A 17,141-nucleotide genomic window follows, 5' to 3' on the forward strand; every position below is an offset into this window, starting at 1 on the left:
ACTTGAGACAAGAATAAAACATGACATGATAGTGGAACCATGACACACCTGTGTGTTACTTTAGTCCCTACTGATGGGGACGAAAGTAACAATGTGCAACTTTTCTTCAAAGTGAAATTATACAAAAGTCATTCAACATTTAAACATTTACATTTACATTTACATTTACATTTAGGCATTTTGCAGACATTTTTATCCAAAGCGACTTACATTGCTTTATCCTATACATATTACATAGGTATTTGCAATCCCCTGGGATCGAACCCACAACCTTGCGTTGTTAACGCAATGCTCTTACCACTAAACAAAATACCACCTGGTATTGCTGGACCACAGTTGTGCGTTACGGACCAAACCAAAATATATCTCTTTTTGAAAAATGATCTTTTAAAATGAATGAATGGTAGTTTCGTCCCCGCTCCCCCCTACTGTAAACATGTATTTACCTTCACCCTCTAAATGAAAGCAAAAAGTATGCTAAATCACATATCTCCTTCTTTTACGTTTCAATTAATTAACATAAATATAAAATGCGAGAACACGCTGAAACCCAACGCTCTTTAGGACCTCGGGCTGTCACATCGCTCTATATCTGCTCGCTGCTCTCAGACTGTGTGAATTGCTCGATAAGAATGGGTTCAGACCGACCGCACACACTCTGTCATCTCACTCTGCCAGATCGCAACGCGGCAATTTAACCACAATCTGATGAAGTAACAACAAGAGGGAAAAAGTGGATCTTCATGCACACATTCCCGGGAATATACCAGTGCGCTTCAGGATGAAGACACCGATGGTAATTGTTGTGAAACAGTTTTAATGGATCGCTTCTTTCTTGTGCAGCATTGTTCATGAATTACTGCGGCTCTCTGTGCGCTGTCCTCTCAACATGCTGAATGAAAGAAGATAAGAAACAGCAAAAAAACGAACACCTTAATCTCCATTTCTTGAATAAGTCTTTGCTGGAAATGAAATAAGTTGGGTCATGAAATTTTGTTTTTGTGCAATGGCTTTTATATGTTTTAAAATTACATTTTCAGACGTATAAGTATATGCATTTAAAAAAATTGTGTATATGTTAATATTATTGTAGTTTGCCTTTATTATACAGTTTTATTTGTAATAAGGGGATTTACGCACGGTGCAGTTTACTGTACTTAGTTTATTGTTGTTGGTCTAAAATCATTGTTTCATGACCTAATGCATTAGCTTTCATTTTAGTGAGAACACCCAAGTTGATAATAATGCGATTCGTTTCATGTATGGAAATGAGATGTGTTTCTCACGTGTGACTGCACTGAGCGTATTGGTGATGATTTATGACCTTGCGATCAGTCTGTGATATACAGTGCTCGGTCTGAACTTTTGCCCTCGTGTTTTCCAGCGTCATGGAGTAGCCGTGTTTCTCGCCATCACCATGTGCACCAGTCTGTTCCTGTTGTACAGCGTCAGCTATAATACTGACAGTACAGCATCCAGCGCATCTAAGGGCGCGTCGGGTGAGAAAGCGGAGCCCACCAGAGAGACCGTTAACACGCACCGGACACCTGTACCACTGCAGGGATACAGCGGCATCATTGACCACAAGGTAAAAACACATCATCCTTATTGTAAGGGAGATGCATGTCGTGACAAACGCGAATGAATTACTTTCTTCTAGAGAAAACAAAAGAAGACATTTTGAAGAACATTGGGAACGAAACCCACTTGGGACTATTGACTTACATTGTACGGACACAAAACCACTCAAAATATCTTCTTTTGTGTTCCACGGTATAAAGAATCATATACAGGATTTGAACGACGCAAGTGTGTCATATTATTTTATAAATAATACAATGAGGATGAAGAAGTTGAGAAGTTAAGAGACGTGTTATTTTCAAAAACTAGGTTTTGTGTCAAAACTGACCTATGACCCGGATTTTTTCGCCAGCAGTGGTTTTGATTGTTGGTTTTTAGGACAATGTTGGCATTTTGCTTTTGGAGTACAGGATTTCAATGTGACAAGATGCCCCAGTACTAGATTATATTAAATAATTGACTGGTATCTTGTCCCTCAGTAATAACCGTTCAAATATTCAGTAGCTTTATTTGTAGCCATAACTTGAAGGTGTGCACCTGCTGTATACAAAAATATCTCACCCTGAGAAATACGTGTAGTCACGTAATGTGTTTGACAACCAGCCCTGGTCTGTCTTCTTCAGGAGCACTTTTGCATTGATATTATATTCAATTTTGAACATCTTTACTTTTTTACCATCTCTATGTACTTTAACAATTAAGTGTGCGAAGGATTTGGAGTTAAAATTAACCTTTTAAAATGTATGACCACGGTCTACAGACATATATCTCCCAGCCTATTTCCAAGCTTTTTGGAGCCAAATTCAGTCAAATCCCCCTAAGCCATTCTAACCGATTTAAAGCTTATTCAGTCCCTGACACTGCTAATCAATACACTAGATTAGTTTTGAAAATATTAATATCGGAGCTGGTGTTCTCTAATCTAATTTTTTGCTTACTGGTACATTTAGCAAAAAACCATTCATTACTAAATTCATTTTGTGTTCACATTGAGGTTGATTTGATTCCACAGATGAGAGCCGACGGAAAGAATCAGATTGCCGCCACTTGCACAGTTTTTGTGAATCTCCCATTAATCACTATTTACCCCTGGCTGAGACAGATGGGCTGCTCAATACTCACCTGCCTTTAGCAATATCAGCTTCGACTTGAGCGAAATCCCTCACTGGCCACTTCTACCTCTTATTGATAACCTAAAGCAATTTTTTAGCAATAAGATTTGACAGCACTTGGCTCCCACCCTTGCCAAATGCCGGGCATTGTTGTTCACATGAGAGCTGATAGAAAAAGTATCGATATGGTTGTCATGGTGCACTTTAGTCACAGAGAAGATGTTGACAAAGCCAAATGACTCTGTGATCGATCTCTGACTTACTTTGATGGTTCTCTATCTTGGTGTTTTTCCAGGACACGGGTTTATTGGACACGTCTTATTGTTAGAACTGGCATAGGTGAATGATTTCATGATCACATTAGGAAAAACCATGTGGGCAGTGACGGAATGAAGTAAGATTTCTTTTATAAGGCTCATGTGAAATAACACGTCTATATGAGTCACTTGCAAGCACCTTAAACTTCGGCCTTGATGATGCATTAAATGTTGCTTTTACTGAGCTGTTGAGATCAGCATTTCTGCTGTTTATGAAGTCAAATAAATGCAATGCATAAATGTAAATAATCTCAGTTTTTGAACACAAACTGAACATACTGAGCCAAGTTTTGGGATTGAGTCCCTCCTTCAAATAAATTTCAATTAAGTGCAGGTGAACATGTGAAATGATAGTTTCACTGGCGTTAATCCGCGTCTGTGTGATCCTTTTTTACATACTCGTAACAAGCCGCAACGTTACTCAACTTGTTAGCCTCAAGCCTGGTGGCATCTACCAATGCCAAAACACTCACCAGAACCCTGCTTATGCATTAAAGACAGACAAGGATCAATTGATTGTGGTATTCAAGACACAGGATATCGACAGATTCCTCTAATTCCACAAGGAAACCATTAAAAGCCTCCTTCAACAGACAAGGTGAAGCATCATGGAAGTTATAAAAATGCAAGGGATGTGTGGTTTATATGCTTCAGCTGTGCAGTTCATGCAGAAAATCCATCCACATGCTGATCTGGATACTGAGTAAACCCTAGATTTGGGAATGTTCGGACTTATATTTTTCATCAATTAGATAAACTTTTTTTCAATCATTTTTCAATCGTGCTGTAAGCACTAGGTTATAAAAAAAAGTAGAATATTTTTCTTCTCACCATGCTGTAGAAAGTATTATTTTTTGACAAAAAACATTTTTGCTTTTAATGCTTTATTTAAACATTGTCATGGGACACCAAAGCACATAACACTCATAATAATGTTGCTTTTAACGTCATTTTAAAATCTGCCTAGTTTATATATTTAAATGTGCCCATAATTCTTTAATAAAGGAATATTTTGCCCCAAAATAAAAAACAATCATTACTTTTGTCATACTCATCATCATGTCATTTTAAACATGTATGGCTTTCTCTCTTCTGCAAAACACAAAATAATATATTTTGAAGAATGTTGGAAACAGGAAACTGTGGGTCCACATTGACTTAAATGTTTTTTGTCCACATAATAGAAGTGAATGCGGACCAATAGTTTTTGGTTACCAGCATTCTTCAGAATATCTTCTTTTGTGTTTTGCAGATGAAAGAAAGTCACACAGGTTTAAATGACAAGCGGGAGAGTAAATTATGACAAACATGACATTCTTAGATGAACTATTCCTTTAATATACATATAAGTTACTTAAATAATATAACACAACAAATTCATAAATGGCATTTCTGTGGAAATGTTTTTGTGAATATTTGATTGTGGAACTCAAGATTTGCACAAGACTGTTACCAGTATTTCAATGTCTAGGCAATGCTTTTCAGCAGTAAGAGGGATGTATACATTCATGTTTTGTGCATCACAGTGAGGTTAGATAGAAGGAAAAAGACATAAAGATCGGCTTAAAAGCAGTTAGCGGTATAACTAATGTTGGCGTGCACATTCATTTCAGCCTTTTTGCTGCTGTAAAACCTTGAAATGGGCAGCGGGTTAATCTCTAAAGTAGATGCCAAGTTCTGCTCATTGTTTTGTTTGTCACAGGATTAAGGGGGTGGATTAGGAAGTCCACCATTACATCAGTGATGTCTGCCTGACAGTTTAGAAAGAAAGAATGCATATTATACGTTGGCCCACATTTAGACCTGCCAGTTCAAAGAAAGCAATTCTCAAGAGCATGTTAGAGAATGTACAGCCTGCTAATGTGGTTTGAAAACTCTGCTCACAGTAGGCAAATAGAATTATGAACGACAATTTAAAATGCTTTTAAACTCTGAATTCTTTGAAATGCTAAGAGAGTGTTTCACTGAAGGCAATAGTTCACCCGAAACTAAAATCCTGTCATCATTTTACTGACTCTTTCTTCTTTCTAAAACTTTTTGCTGTGTCCACGGCTTAGCAAAAATTACAGTTCTGTCATAACAACTCTCGGAGTGCTTAGCAATTGTAATGTGCATGACATATAATGTATTTGGTCTTGGTGGAATAGATCTGCTACACTGCTGCTGCGACACAGCAAGTAAGGCGACATGGCACTGCCAAAATATCCACAACAAGCTGCTTTTTGCATATAAGGAATGCTGCTGCTGCACATTTAACATATGAATAAACCACATCTTACGTGGTCCTTGTAGCAGATCTAAAGATGTGGAGTTGGGGAAGGAGGTGGGTTCTGAAAAGCGCTGAAACTGCTGCAACAATCACTAGCCGAGATTTAAAGAGTAAGTAACATTAGATCAAAAAAATTACTGTCTGTTATGTTGCTGTATTTGAAACTAAGCAGTCTTCCAAGTTGTAAGTCCGAAGGTTATTGGTTTGTAAAAAAGGGAGTCAACTTTGAAGTCCGTCTTACTTAAACTATAAAAGGAAGAACTTCTGAGGAAACAATGGTTACAATTCATTTTTCAAATGACACCAAAGGAGTATAACCCCAGGGTTTTACCGTGCGCGCGTCGTTTCACCAAAGATTGCTTCAATAATCTTGGCACATTCACTGCAGGATATGTTAAAAGACTATCCTTGAAAGAGGGGGAAATACCAACCTTATTTGGACCTGTTAGTTCCACCGAATCACAACCTGTAAGTGTGAAATATTTGTGTACCTTATGTCTGTGTTTAGCTAATTCATATAATGCTACTGTTGACATATAGCGTTATTTCTGGGGTATTACCATTAGTTATAACCACTAGCTATGAACTCTGCTAGTTTAAGAGTTCAATCTATTATCGTCTATCTATTATCTACTATCATCTTCGGATGTTTCTTAGTCAGACTCTGGCTCAAACTGGTAATGTAAAATCCCCGCCATCTCTATCTATACACTGTATATAATATCCAACCACCTGTAAACCGTAATCCAGTAATCAGAATCAGAATCAGAAAGAGCTTTATTGCCAAGTATGTTTGCACATACAAGGAATTTGTTTTGGTGACAGGAGCATCCAGTACACAGAATAAGCAACAACACACAGACCATCAAACAATACAAAAAACAGTTACACAGATGATTTAAATAAGGGCCTATGAGTATAAAAATAAAGAAATACAATACAATAAACATAAGAGTAAAGTTATGTGTGTATGTAAATATGTACAAGTAAAAAATAGAATAGACTATTTCAGTAAAAGGTATGTGTTATATACAGCAAGATGAAATATAATTTACAGAAAAAGTTGTATAAAAAAATAGATAGTGTATTATCTGAAGGATATTGAAGATTGCACTTTATTATTATTGCACAGAGTTAAATGCACATAAGAAGTCTTGCACGCAAGACATTTTTTTTTTAAATAAAATTAACTGTTCAAGAGGTAGATGGCCTGAGGGAAGAAGCTATTTTTGTGTCTGGTTGTTTTGGTGATCAGTGCTGTAGCGCCGACCAGACAGCAGCATTTTGAAGGGATGATGGCTTGGATGTGAGAGGTCCAGGGTGATTTTCTGAGCCCTTTTCATCACTCTGGATGTATACAGTTCTTGGAGGGTGGGCAGGGGAGCACCAATGATCTTCTCAGCATAATGATGGTTGGCGTTCCATTTGCGACACATGATGAACTCATTCGACCAATCATAGCAGACTCCCGTAATGATGACAGGCGTTCCGTTTGCGGGACATGCTGAATGCGTTTGCCCAATCACAACAGACTACACCATCTGACCAATCATATGACATTAGGCTAGCAGATAGGAGGGGATTAGATGGATGAATCACATAACAAATCATTTGAGAGTCAGTCAAGAAGTAAGATAAGAATAACTGCCTATTATTACGAAATAATAGTGTTTTACGCCTTCTATGTACATAAACTTGTTGTTGGACACTCCATAAACCCAAGTAGGACCTTCAAAATAATATCTTACTACTCTTTTAAATAGAGCAGCAAGCTCATTGGCCATCACTTCACTGTGTAGTAGTTATTAAGACGGATAGGTTTAGACTTTAAGACTGCGCCATCTAGAGTTTCATGGCCGAACTATTCATTTTTCAGTTCTATGCTGTTTTAATTCCACTTTGCAAGCACAGTATTTCACTGGTTTGGACCTCCATGTCCTTTGAGTGCCCGGTAATGGCAAGGACTGAAATAGATCTTTTGATTTGAGGTAGAAATACGTACATTTTAAGGATTTTTAGGCTGGGCAACTAGCATTTCCTGCTCATTAAAAGTGTTTGTGTATGGTTGTACAAGCAAGTGTTTGATATCACACATAAAATGGAGACTATAGGGATCTTATTCACTTTACAGTTGTGCCACTTTTAAGGAAATTAAGGAAACAAAAATCTGCGTCTTAGAGAGCACCCACAATCCAGTTTAAGTGTGTGTGTTGGTGTGGCACTATGACATGGGTATTTAGTTATTCTGGATCATTCTTTTCTTCATGAACACGCCTCCTATGTAAATCAGTTCAGACTGCCCTATTTAAGTCAGCACATTTTTTCCGCATGTAATGTTTCACCTACTCAGAGCCGGCACTTAACAGAACTTCATTTAAAGGATTAGTGAACATGAAAATTCTCTCACCCTACGCCATCCCAGATGTACTGTATATGACTTGCTTTCTTCAGTTGAACACAAATGAATAATTTAATATCTGAGAGTCGTCTTATCTTTTTATATGGGATTCAAAATGGCAAAGCTTCAAAAAGCATACATCTTCATTAACTTTAAATTGATTCAAACAACTCAGTGGGTTCTGTCTTCTGAGACGAAACAAATACGTTTGTTGAGATAAAACAATCAATATAAATAAATATATGAATATATAAACAAAAAATAAATATAATAAATTAGACCAATACAAATCTGATGATGTGGTGGGACGTTACTAATTACAAATCTCATGACTAGTTTTGGGACATGCGAGAACCAAATAAATATTCAGATTAGAATTGAGTTTAATAAGATTAAAATATGAATCATTTTGTCTTACATTTCACTCCATCTGCGGCAACAACATAAACAAACGCTGTGGCGATAACCTATTAACCTATATTACATTGATTTCTTTTGTTCTTTTATTAACAGAGTCACAGTTGCCGCTAAAAGCATGTCTAATGCGGTTCCTATTTTCACTACTCTTTACATTCATTTAAGACTTTATTTAAGTTGTTGAAGACTGTGCTTGTTACAAAATGTGCGTTGTTGTTGATAATCCTGTGTTTTTTTTTAATACTGGTGCGCTGTCTGACAGATTCTGACGCAGCCTTTAGCCCGTGTGTACACCAGACATGTCGCGTTGATCCATGTTCCACAACCAGAAGCTGTCAATCTATACTGGAATTGTCAATACAACCATTTATAATCGTACCTAAATAGTTTAAAGGCCTTTATATGAATAAGAGCATGATCACATAATGTAACGCTGGACAACGATGAGAGAAAAAACTGATGTGGCGTTAATGGCATTACCTTTTTTTTAAATGTAACGCATGCATTAATGCCTTAACGTTGACAGCCCTAAATTTAAAACCATTAATATACAAAAGAAATCTTAAAATAAAATATTATAAATATAAATTAAATATAAAATAAAATAAATTCCTATCCAGTATTACTAAGCAGACCGATTACCAAACACAAGGCGTGTGCGTTTGATGAAACCAATGTACATTTATCATTCTCGAGACGATTCAGGTTTCTGAAGTGATGGAAAGATTCTGCACACTGAGAACGGCTTGGAGATGAGGAATTGAAGCATGCATTTGACCATTTTTAGAATGTATTGTTAGGCCTGCAGTCATTTAGTAGTAATGTCATAACCGTAATAAAAACCTTTTTGTCTACAGCAAGTCTTTGTCTTTACCGTATGTACCTTAGTGGGATAGATGTTTTTTGTTCTGGGTAGTTCTAGAGCTCTCCCCAATGCAAAATCCCATTGGTTGAAATCTCTCTGTACAGAATCCATCAAAAACAATCAGCTGTGATTGACACCGTTATGTTCAGCGTGGGGCAGGCAAATTGCTTGTCAATAGAAACGTTTGACTTTGTTAAACCAAGTGCCAACACTTTGTCGAGCCGTGGTCAAGTAATGTAGCATCAGTGCTGTCAAATTTGTGATCTACATGTATCATTTCATTTTCTTGGTCACATAGTAATTCAGTGTGGTTTTGTCCCGGCCTGTGCAATTAACAGCTTCCGGAAGGTGGATGGTGATAAAACTGGTCCCCGTGTTCTCTGACCAGCTCTCTCTGCATTTCATTTGCTGGATGACTGCTCCTTTGAATCCTCCCAGTGTGGGGAGAGATGAGTGTCAGTTCTTCTGTCGAGAGCGTAGAGGTGCCGAGGCTGAAAGAAAGCGAGCGATATCCCAAAGGTCTTCCCTCGGCTCACCATACACGGGCTGATGTCTCAAGCGATGCTGGATTTGCACACGCTCCCCTCGCTCTGAAAAAAACCTCGACCTGTAGACCTAACCAGTAGGGGAGCTTTGAATGTGCACTGATACGTTTCTATGGGCTCAGGTACAGAGGGTATTTAGAGGGTATTTGAAAGGAAAAGTTGTGTGAGTCTATCCCGACTTTTCCTTCTTTCTTTGTGTGCTGAGAGGAACAGATTTGTTGCTTGTAGGAAGAGATGAGCTCCTCAAGTACAATCAGTGTCTGTCAATACAGACGTGACTGTTTCTACAGTAAGTTCCTGATACCTCATTTACATTTGATGCTAAAATTCTGTTCACAAGGCCTGTTTTGAGTTTTTTTTGACAGTTGCTCAGTGTTTACTTTGTATATCAGCACTTTTTAAGTTAGTGGGAAAAAATCACTAATATTGCTCATACTGAGGTAATCTGTGCTGTTTTCTAAATGACTGCTTACCAATTGAAAAAAATCTCAAATCCAGTGTTATTATAGTTAATACTTTTTTTTATTATTAATTTATAGATTTACATTTTTTTGTCTTATTTGAAATGAGCTTTTATTTTAATGTTACATTTTTTTGTGTTAATTTTAGTTCAATTTTTAGCTAATTTGTAATATGCCTTTATCATGTATTATTTATTTGTTTATTTGTATGTTGATTATATAAGATATATGACTATATAAGATACAATAATATTATTATTATTATAAATTTTGTTTATTTTTATAATTCCAGTGCCTTAAACTTAACAAAACTTTAAATGTTGCCTCAGAAATAATCAGAAATAAGTTTTCCAATAATTGAAGGCCAGTATTTTAGTTGATTTTTAATAAACAGAAACAACAAGTTTTAATTGTAATTAACTAAAAATCCCTTTGCTGCATTCACACCAAACACGAATTAAAATATTTTGTAAATGACATACAAAGACAAGTCAAGGCAAAGACACAAATGAAAAAATTCAACTCGAACAAGAAATTCATCATCACCTACTGTTTGAAGACACTCCTGTTCGTGCAACGATTTTCACATCACTTACTCAAAAATAACAAACTATTCCCGCAAGTAATAAAGAGTGAGGAACACGATGCTTTGCGTTTGGTGTGAACACAGCATTAGACTGAAATTTACTTAAAGAAACAAAACTGATGGACTGTTAAGTCCTTAAAACAATTTCCTTACAGTAAATACATCTTACGACTAGCATTTTATACATCAAAATAATACTGCCATCACTGCTGTTTGGCTATTTTGAGTCAGGAAATAGTTCTGTTTAACACGTAATAAGAAAATAAGCGGACATTGGATGCGCTTGTCAGTGCAGAATACCAATTTCATGCTTTTTATGTTTAACCTCTTCTTCTCTGTGATCCATCAGCTTGTGGGAATTACGTTATTCAGTCTCAGAAGGCATCTTGCGAACACTTACACAAAGACGGATTCTTGATATAATCTGAGACAGGATGCGCATACATAACAGATGAATTGATCTTCCTCTTCTTTTTCCTCATGAGAAATGCAGCGGGGAAAGGCAGCAGATAAATTGCTGTGTATTAATGAATTTTTTCGCCCCATACCGCTCATGAAGCCTGAAGCATTATGCAGCTATTTAGTCGTGATTGATGAGTTCGTCGTTCGCACTCAGAAGAAGACGATCAAGCTATTATTTGTGTGTTCAATATAATCTGGCCTTGATAAGTTTGCATGCCGATAATATTTCTCAGGAGATCTGCGACATATTGCGTGAATCGCATGGAGCAATTAATTATTGTTCTACTATGTTAAATGATTTCTCAGAAAATGTTGCAAATAACCTTTATTCTTTGCTTCTAATAACTCGCATGCCTTTAAAATATGTTTCTAGATGAAGTGGTGATTTAAAATATGATGTTTTCAGAGCCTTGGTGCTGGTTTAATCAAACCACAATAACAGCAAAGGAAAGGATTTCTCAATTCCTATCAAGTTTGTTTCCCCCCGGACTCGATTCGAAGTGATCCGAGAGGCAGCTGACAGTTTCCACAAGCTTAGACAAAAGTGAAATTCCCAAAAGGGTTCACCACGTTTACCCACAATTCCACAGTGCCTAATGGCACAGCTTTTGTGAATATGATGGATGCTGTTGGCAGCTCTCATCAGCGTTCGTGACATGACAGAATGAAATGTTACACAATACTTTGGTCTCGAATGCTCTTGACACACCACTGTTGGAGACTTCATAATCGCTATTGTGCACAGAGCATTATCTCTCATTTTTATGCATATCGAAATTCCTACCGGGAGTTGACTGTAATTCGGGAATCTGTCTTTGTTGCGAGAATCCGGGAGATGAATGGAGAATGTTTGGTACGGCATCTTCTTGATCAGGGTAAATGACTCATTTTAATATCGGTCAGCTACTAAAGCTATGAACGCATTTCAGTTGCAGCTCTTAAGGAGGTCATGGGGGAGAGAGGTTAGTTATGGGTTAGAGAGGGTGGTTAATCGAGAGCTATAGAGGGACAATAAACAGTATTATTTGTATAATCATTTTAAATGAATTAAATCTTGTCTTGTGTCTTTTGGGTTAATTATAATATTTTACCTAATGGTAAATCGACGTATATTTCTCTTCTGTAATGGAATCTGGTGTATCACAGATTTCAAGGTCAAAGTTTATTATGTGTCATGTTCTTAAACGCGAAAAAAGGGGGAACTGTGACATTATTTTTCTGCGGTTATTAGTCGCACAATATTTGCAGGTCAGGTGATTGGCTCAAAAAGTTCTGTTGGCTCATTTGCAAAGCTGGCACATTTTCAATCGCATACTTCTAGAGGCATCCTGCACCAGATGAGCAGATGCCGTAGAGATGCAGGAAAATGCTTACAGAGCTTTCTCCAGATATTATAGACCTCCTTGAGATATACAAAGGCTGTTGTTATCTATGGTAATGTTTGCATGAGGAGTATGATGCCTGTGGGGTCCTCCTGAGGTGGTAGAGGAGTGCACCGATGATGAAAAGTCTATCCACTTAAGAGTCCGTGGAGAAAAAAGGTATTTCGCAATGTTATCCATGCAAAGTTAGAGTCTCCGAGCTCAGCAGAAGCCTAGGGTCATTACCGTTCTCTGATAAAGAGCTCAGAAGTTAATGACAGCATGTTTTTTTTTTTATGCGGTGATGATAGGAGGTCTCTCATGAATTATTCATCTTGGAAATTACATGTGCCTTCTGGCCTGTGTGTTTTGTAAAATTGTTACGTTTGCAGATTTTATTGGGGACTGACATAAAACACACACATTTGAGTATGTATGCAAAATGTCAAAATCATCCTGAACACAGTCCCACCTGTATTGTGTTGTTTATGTTTTATCCAATTTATTCTGCCTTTAAGATGTACACGATTGAAGCTTTGACATTTGTTAACTTTTGTCAACCGGTTCAACAAAACTATATTTTGTTCATCAATAGCATAAAGGTTTATGTTATCAAGGTCTGGACAATATGTAGAAATTATAAAAATATTGCAAATGCATATCGCAGTATGCCTATCACAATGGTGTGCGATAACTAAAACTTATGTATAACTAAAAGTTATGTTTAATCCATGTTTCATGTTGATGCAGATAGTAGAGTGACTGTCCCTGATATGCGATAGATGAACAAGTTATCGTATCCACAAGTTTCTTACGCCTCATGACTCTTTGTGCGAAAGATGGGAGAAACTTTCGGTTCAATGCAAACAAACGGGTTTCTGCCGTATTTCAAGTAATTTGTTTATAGCAGAATGTGAATTAACACACTGACAGCACTTTTAAACTACATTAGCGTACTGTCCACTACTTTATAGAGGAATGGGATGATGAGTGTAATTCTTGACGGCGGATATTTAGCAACTTTATTGATTCAGTTGTTGTGACCTTAAACCAATGGAAAATTTGGAAATCATGGAAGGTTTTCAATTTCTTTACATAATGTTAATTGAGGTTATTTAAAGATGTGTTCAATTTTTATTTTTTTTATGTGAACTGCAAAGGGTAAAATAAGTAAGTAAGATATGGTCATGCAGAATATGTGCTTTATTAGTACTAATAAACAGCCAATATGCCAATAATAGGCATGCTAATAACAACTAGATAATAGTGAGAAGGGCCCCTATAGTGTTACCTTGATGTTTAATGTGTGTTATCTATTTGCTTGAGATAAGTGGTCCACATTTTAAAGTTTGTCTTTTAAAAAAGGTACAGTCCTTCACAGAAGCAGTCCGTCTTAAATTTAGTTCTGTGTTTGAAATAAGTTTCGCCTGGTTGTAAGTGCAGCCACAAACAGCAGATGTTGCTCATCAGTTTCAAAATTATTTTTTAATAGATTCCCACATGAAACAAACAGTATTGCATTTAAAAATATGAATCGGTCTAATTTTCTGTCATCAGAAAAAAATATTTAACGCTGCCATTAGTGCAATACACTACTTCCACGGCATTTACCCACTTTCAGTTTTCCTCTGGAAATTTTTGGATGTAGCATTTTAAATATTGTGTAGACCTAATGTAATCTAACATAGCATTTGTGTGACACAATATTTGTGAATTGAGAAACACTCAAAACGTGAATTCGTAACCCTTACTTAATTAAATCGAAATTTTATACACACACTTTGATTTGTTTTATTTAAAATAAATCAGATTTAAATCTCAGTTGGTTTATGCCACCATTAATTAGTAGTGTTTAAGTTTCTGTAATGTTTTAACTTCTAGCACATTTATCAAACAAAACTGGTTGGTTCCACTTAATTTAATACATCTTGATTTATAAAGGTCAATGTTGACTTATAGAAGCAATAACTGATCATAGCACTAACACGAGTGTATGTGTTCCCTGGAAAAGCACTACTGATGTAAAACTCAACCAAGTGAGTTCCAGAAACACAGTAAGTGTGTTTATCCTGTGCAACATCACAGCTGGAGTTGTTTGTTGTGTGATTTGTGTTTTGTTTTAGTGGATTTCCTATTCTGGAAATACTTGTGATCTAAATTCTATATAAATCAGACTTCCGTGGTGCTTTTTCCACAACCTGTTTATCAGTACATGATATAGTAAAGCAAAAGCAAACTGACAGGATTATCATCAAAGCACAATGTCTAAAATATGAACTATAGTATAAGGATGTGATGTGTTTGTATATATATAAGTTCATATACATTATCACTGAATCCATTGTAGCTTGTCAAGTATTGCCTTTGTTGCTGGTGTAGAGTAAAACTCTAGATAACATACAAAAAATACCTTTTCTACTGTGTTGTGGCATCACGTCATCATCTTGCGTCTGTTGTGGAGTGGACACGGTTTCAGGGGTACTTAAGCAAGTTCCTGTTTGTGTGTACTCTATATCCCGCTGGGTAATGGACTGTTTTTAGTTTAACTTTAATTCTATTAGTCATATGCCTGTTTTAAGTTGTTTGTTTGAAGTTTTTTCTCTAATGATTAATATAATATTGGAAACATGTCTCTGACATGTGATATACCATTCTGGGTGTTTCTAGGTCAGTTAGACCTGTAAATTATTATAAATGTCATCATCTACTTCAAAGTCCACTTTAAAAAAGGGGTACTTCAGATCCCCCTCTTCCCTCCAAGTACTTTCAATCCTGGAAACACCTACCCTCACTTGTCTGTGATTGCTTCATCTCTGTCTCTCCTCTATATACCCCTCTCATCACTCTCCTTGAGAGGAGCCTTTTAGCATTGCAGCCCATCTCTGGTTTTATATGCCCAGGGATGGATGCTTATTCCTCCCTGAGGGCCTGCTTTAAAGAATCTCGAGTGTCTGCCGCCGGACCTAATCTGTGTTTGCAAACAACAAATACTGTTGGCAGGGGAGCACCTTTTGTATTCAGGGCAAGGCAATCATCTCAGCGGGGAGCATCTTCATCTCATCTTCACTCTGACTGTGACTTTTCTCTCCTTTATATATTTTTTTCAGATTTTTCTCATTCTCACTCCATTTTCTGACCATCATTCATAGCAACTAAAGGAGGAAAAAAGACACGGGGTGCTTCTCAATATGCCTCCTCGTTTCCTCGCTCCTCCGTCCTCCATCCTTTGACCCAAAAACCGATCGAGAAAGAAAAAAAAGAAAGTCATACAGGTTTGAAATGAGAAGAGGGTGAACAAATGATGACAGAGTTCACTGTGACATATTATTAAGAAGGTCTGTTCTTGTTTCAAATATGATGCATAGAACCAAAACGTCTTGGTTACGTATGTAACCTCAGTTCCCTGATGGAGGGAACGAGACGTTGTGTCGAGAACGACAGATGGGGTTCGCCCTTGAGAACCAATCAACTCTGACTACTATAGAAAAGGCCAATGAAATTTGGCGAATGCAATTTGCATGCCGGGCTCCGCCCCCGGAAATCCGGTATAAAAGGAGGCCGGCGTGCAGCATTCACTTACCTTTGTTCTGAAGAGCCTGAGACCTCTCAAACTGCAGCAGAATACGATACGTGTTCGTGGCATAAGGGACACAACGTCTCGTTCCCTCCATCAGGGAACTGAGGTTACATACGTAACCAAGACGTTCCCTTTCTGTCGGTCTCTCGACGTTGTGTCGAGAACGACAGATGGGGTTGCCTATGGAAAACGCCACAACGCTGTATCGCGTCACAATCTCTAGCGAAGCGACGGTAACAAGCCTGGGCGTGTCATCTCGAAGCTTTCGTGAGACTGTAACCTTCCAGTGTGGTGGTCGGGGGGTTCCAGAGCTTTCTTGGAGAAAGATGGGTACAGCCCTGACCGGTAACTTTCACGGACGGGGCCTTAGCTCTCTATAGGCGAGAGGCCGTCCAGATCAGTTTACACCGGGTAAGCGCGACTCTTAATCAGAGAAGCGCTACAGAGGCCACCTCCTACCCGTGGGGAGGAATATGGTGGATATAGGTATGGTCTCGTCCTTGGAGGAGAACGCATGGAACGTGCGGACTGAGTAGTTAACCGCGAGGTGGAGGCCCACCTGGGGAAGCTCATGGGTTACCAGGAGTGGGAACCATTCTCATGAGGATACATCAGACGGAACAGCCCACGGAGGGGGTGTTACAGACGTCCGGTAGCACTAGGTCCGGTTAGAGCTATCTGTGATAGCTCACATGGTATCCCGGCCTAAGGGGGAAGGCTGCTCTGCCCAGCCAGCCCCCAGGGGGTGCTTGTTTGGTGATAGATGGAATGCCTATTCTTAACCAGTGTCTGGGTAAGAAGGGAGGCTGGTGAGGTACCAGTTTCTTAGCGATGTGTTCGGGTAAGAAGAAAAGGTAAATAGCACACTGACCCAACCTGTTAGAGGGTGGAAAGGTGCTTTCGCAGGCATACGCCCCCCCGGATGCAAGTCCTACATGTCGCCACGCAGGACGTGGGCTGACACCGGGTTTACGCGAAGGTTGTTAACCCTTGCGAAGGTGTTTGGGCATAGCCCAACCCGCAGCTCTACAGATGTCTGCTAGAGAGGCGCTTCTGCCAGTGTCCAGGAGGTGGCTAAACTCCGTGTGGAGTGAGCCCTCACTGCCAATGGGCATGGGAGATTCTGAGATCGGAATGCCGTCGTAACGGCGTCCACGACCCAGTGCGCCAGCCTCTGTTTGGAGACAGCC

The 17,141-nt window shown here is 38.3% G+C and overlaps 1 protein-coding gene across 1 annotated transcript in view; it reads left to right on the forward strand.

The window, feature by feature from the left end:
* Positions 1-643: 643 nt before the first annotated feature.
* st6galnac5a (ST6 (alpha-N-acetyl-neuraminyl-2,3-beta-galactosyl-1,3)-N-acetylgalactosaminide alpha-2,6-sialyltransferase 5a) overlaps positions 644-17,141 on the forward strand; it is a 38,061-nt gene continuing 21,563 nt past the window's right edge. The window contains exons 1-2 of the mRNA XM_056743216.1: positions 644-796; positions 1,385-1,588. Coding sequence (XP_056599194.1) covers positions 782-796; positions 1,385-1,588 — 219 coding nt within the window. The 5' untranslated portion in view covers positions 644-781. The remainder of the gene's footprint in view (positions 797-1,384; positions 1,589-17,141) is intronic.

This window comes from Triplophysa dalaica, chromosome 3, assembly GCF_015846415.1.
Source record: "Triplophysa dalaica isolate WHDGS20190420 chromosome 3, ASM1584641v1, whole genome shotgun sequence".
Classification (NCBI taxonomy): domain Eukaryota; kingdom Metazoa; phylum Chordata; class Actinopteri; order Cypriniformes; family Nemacheilidae; genus Triplophysa; species Triplophysa dalaica.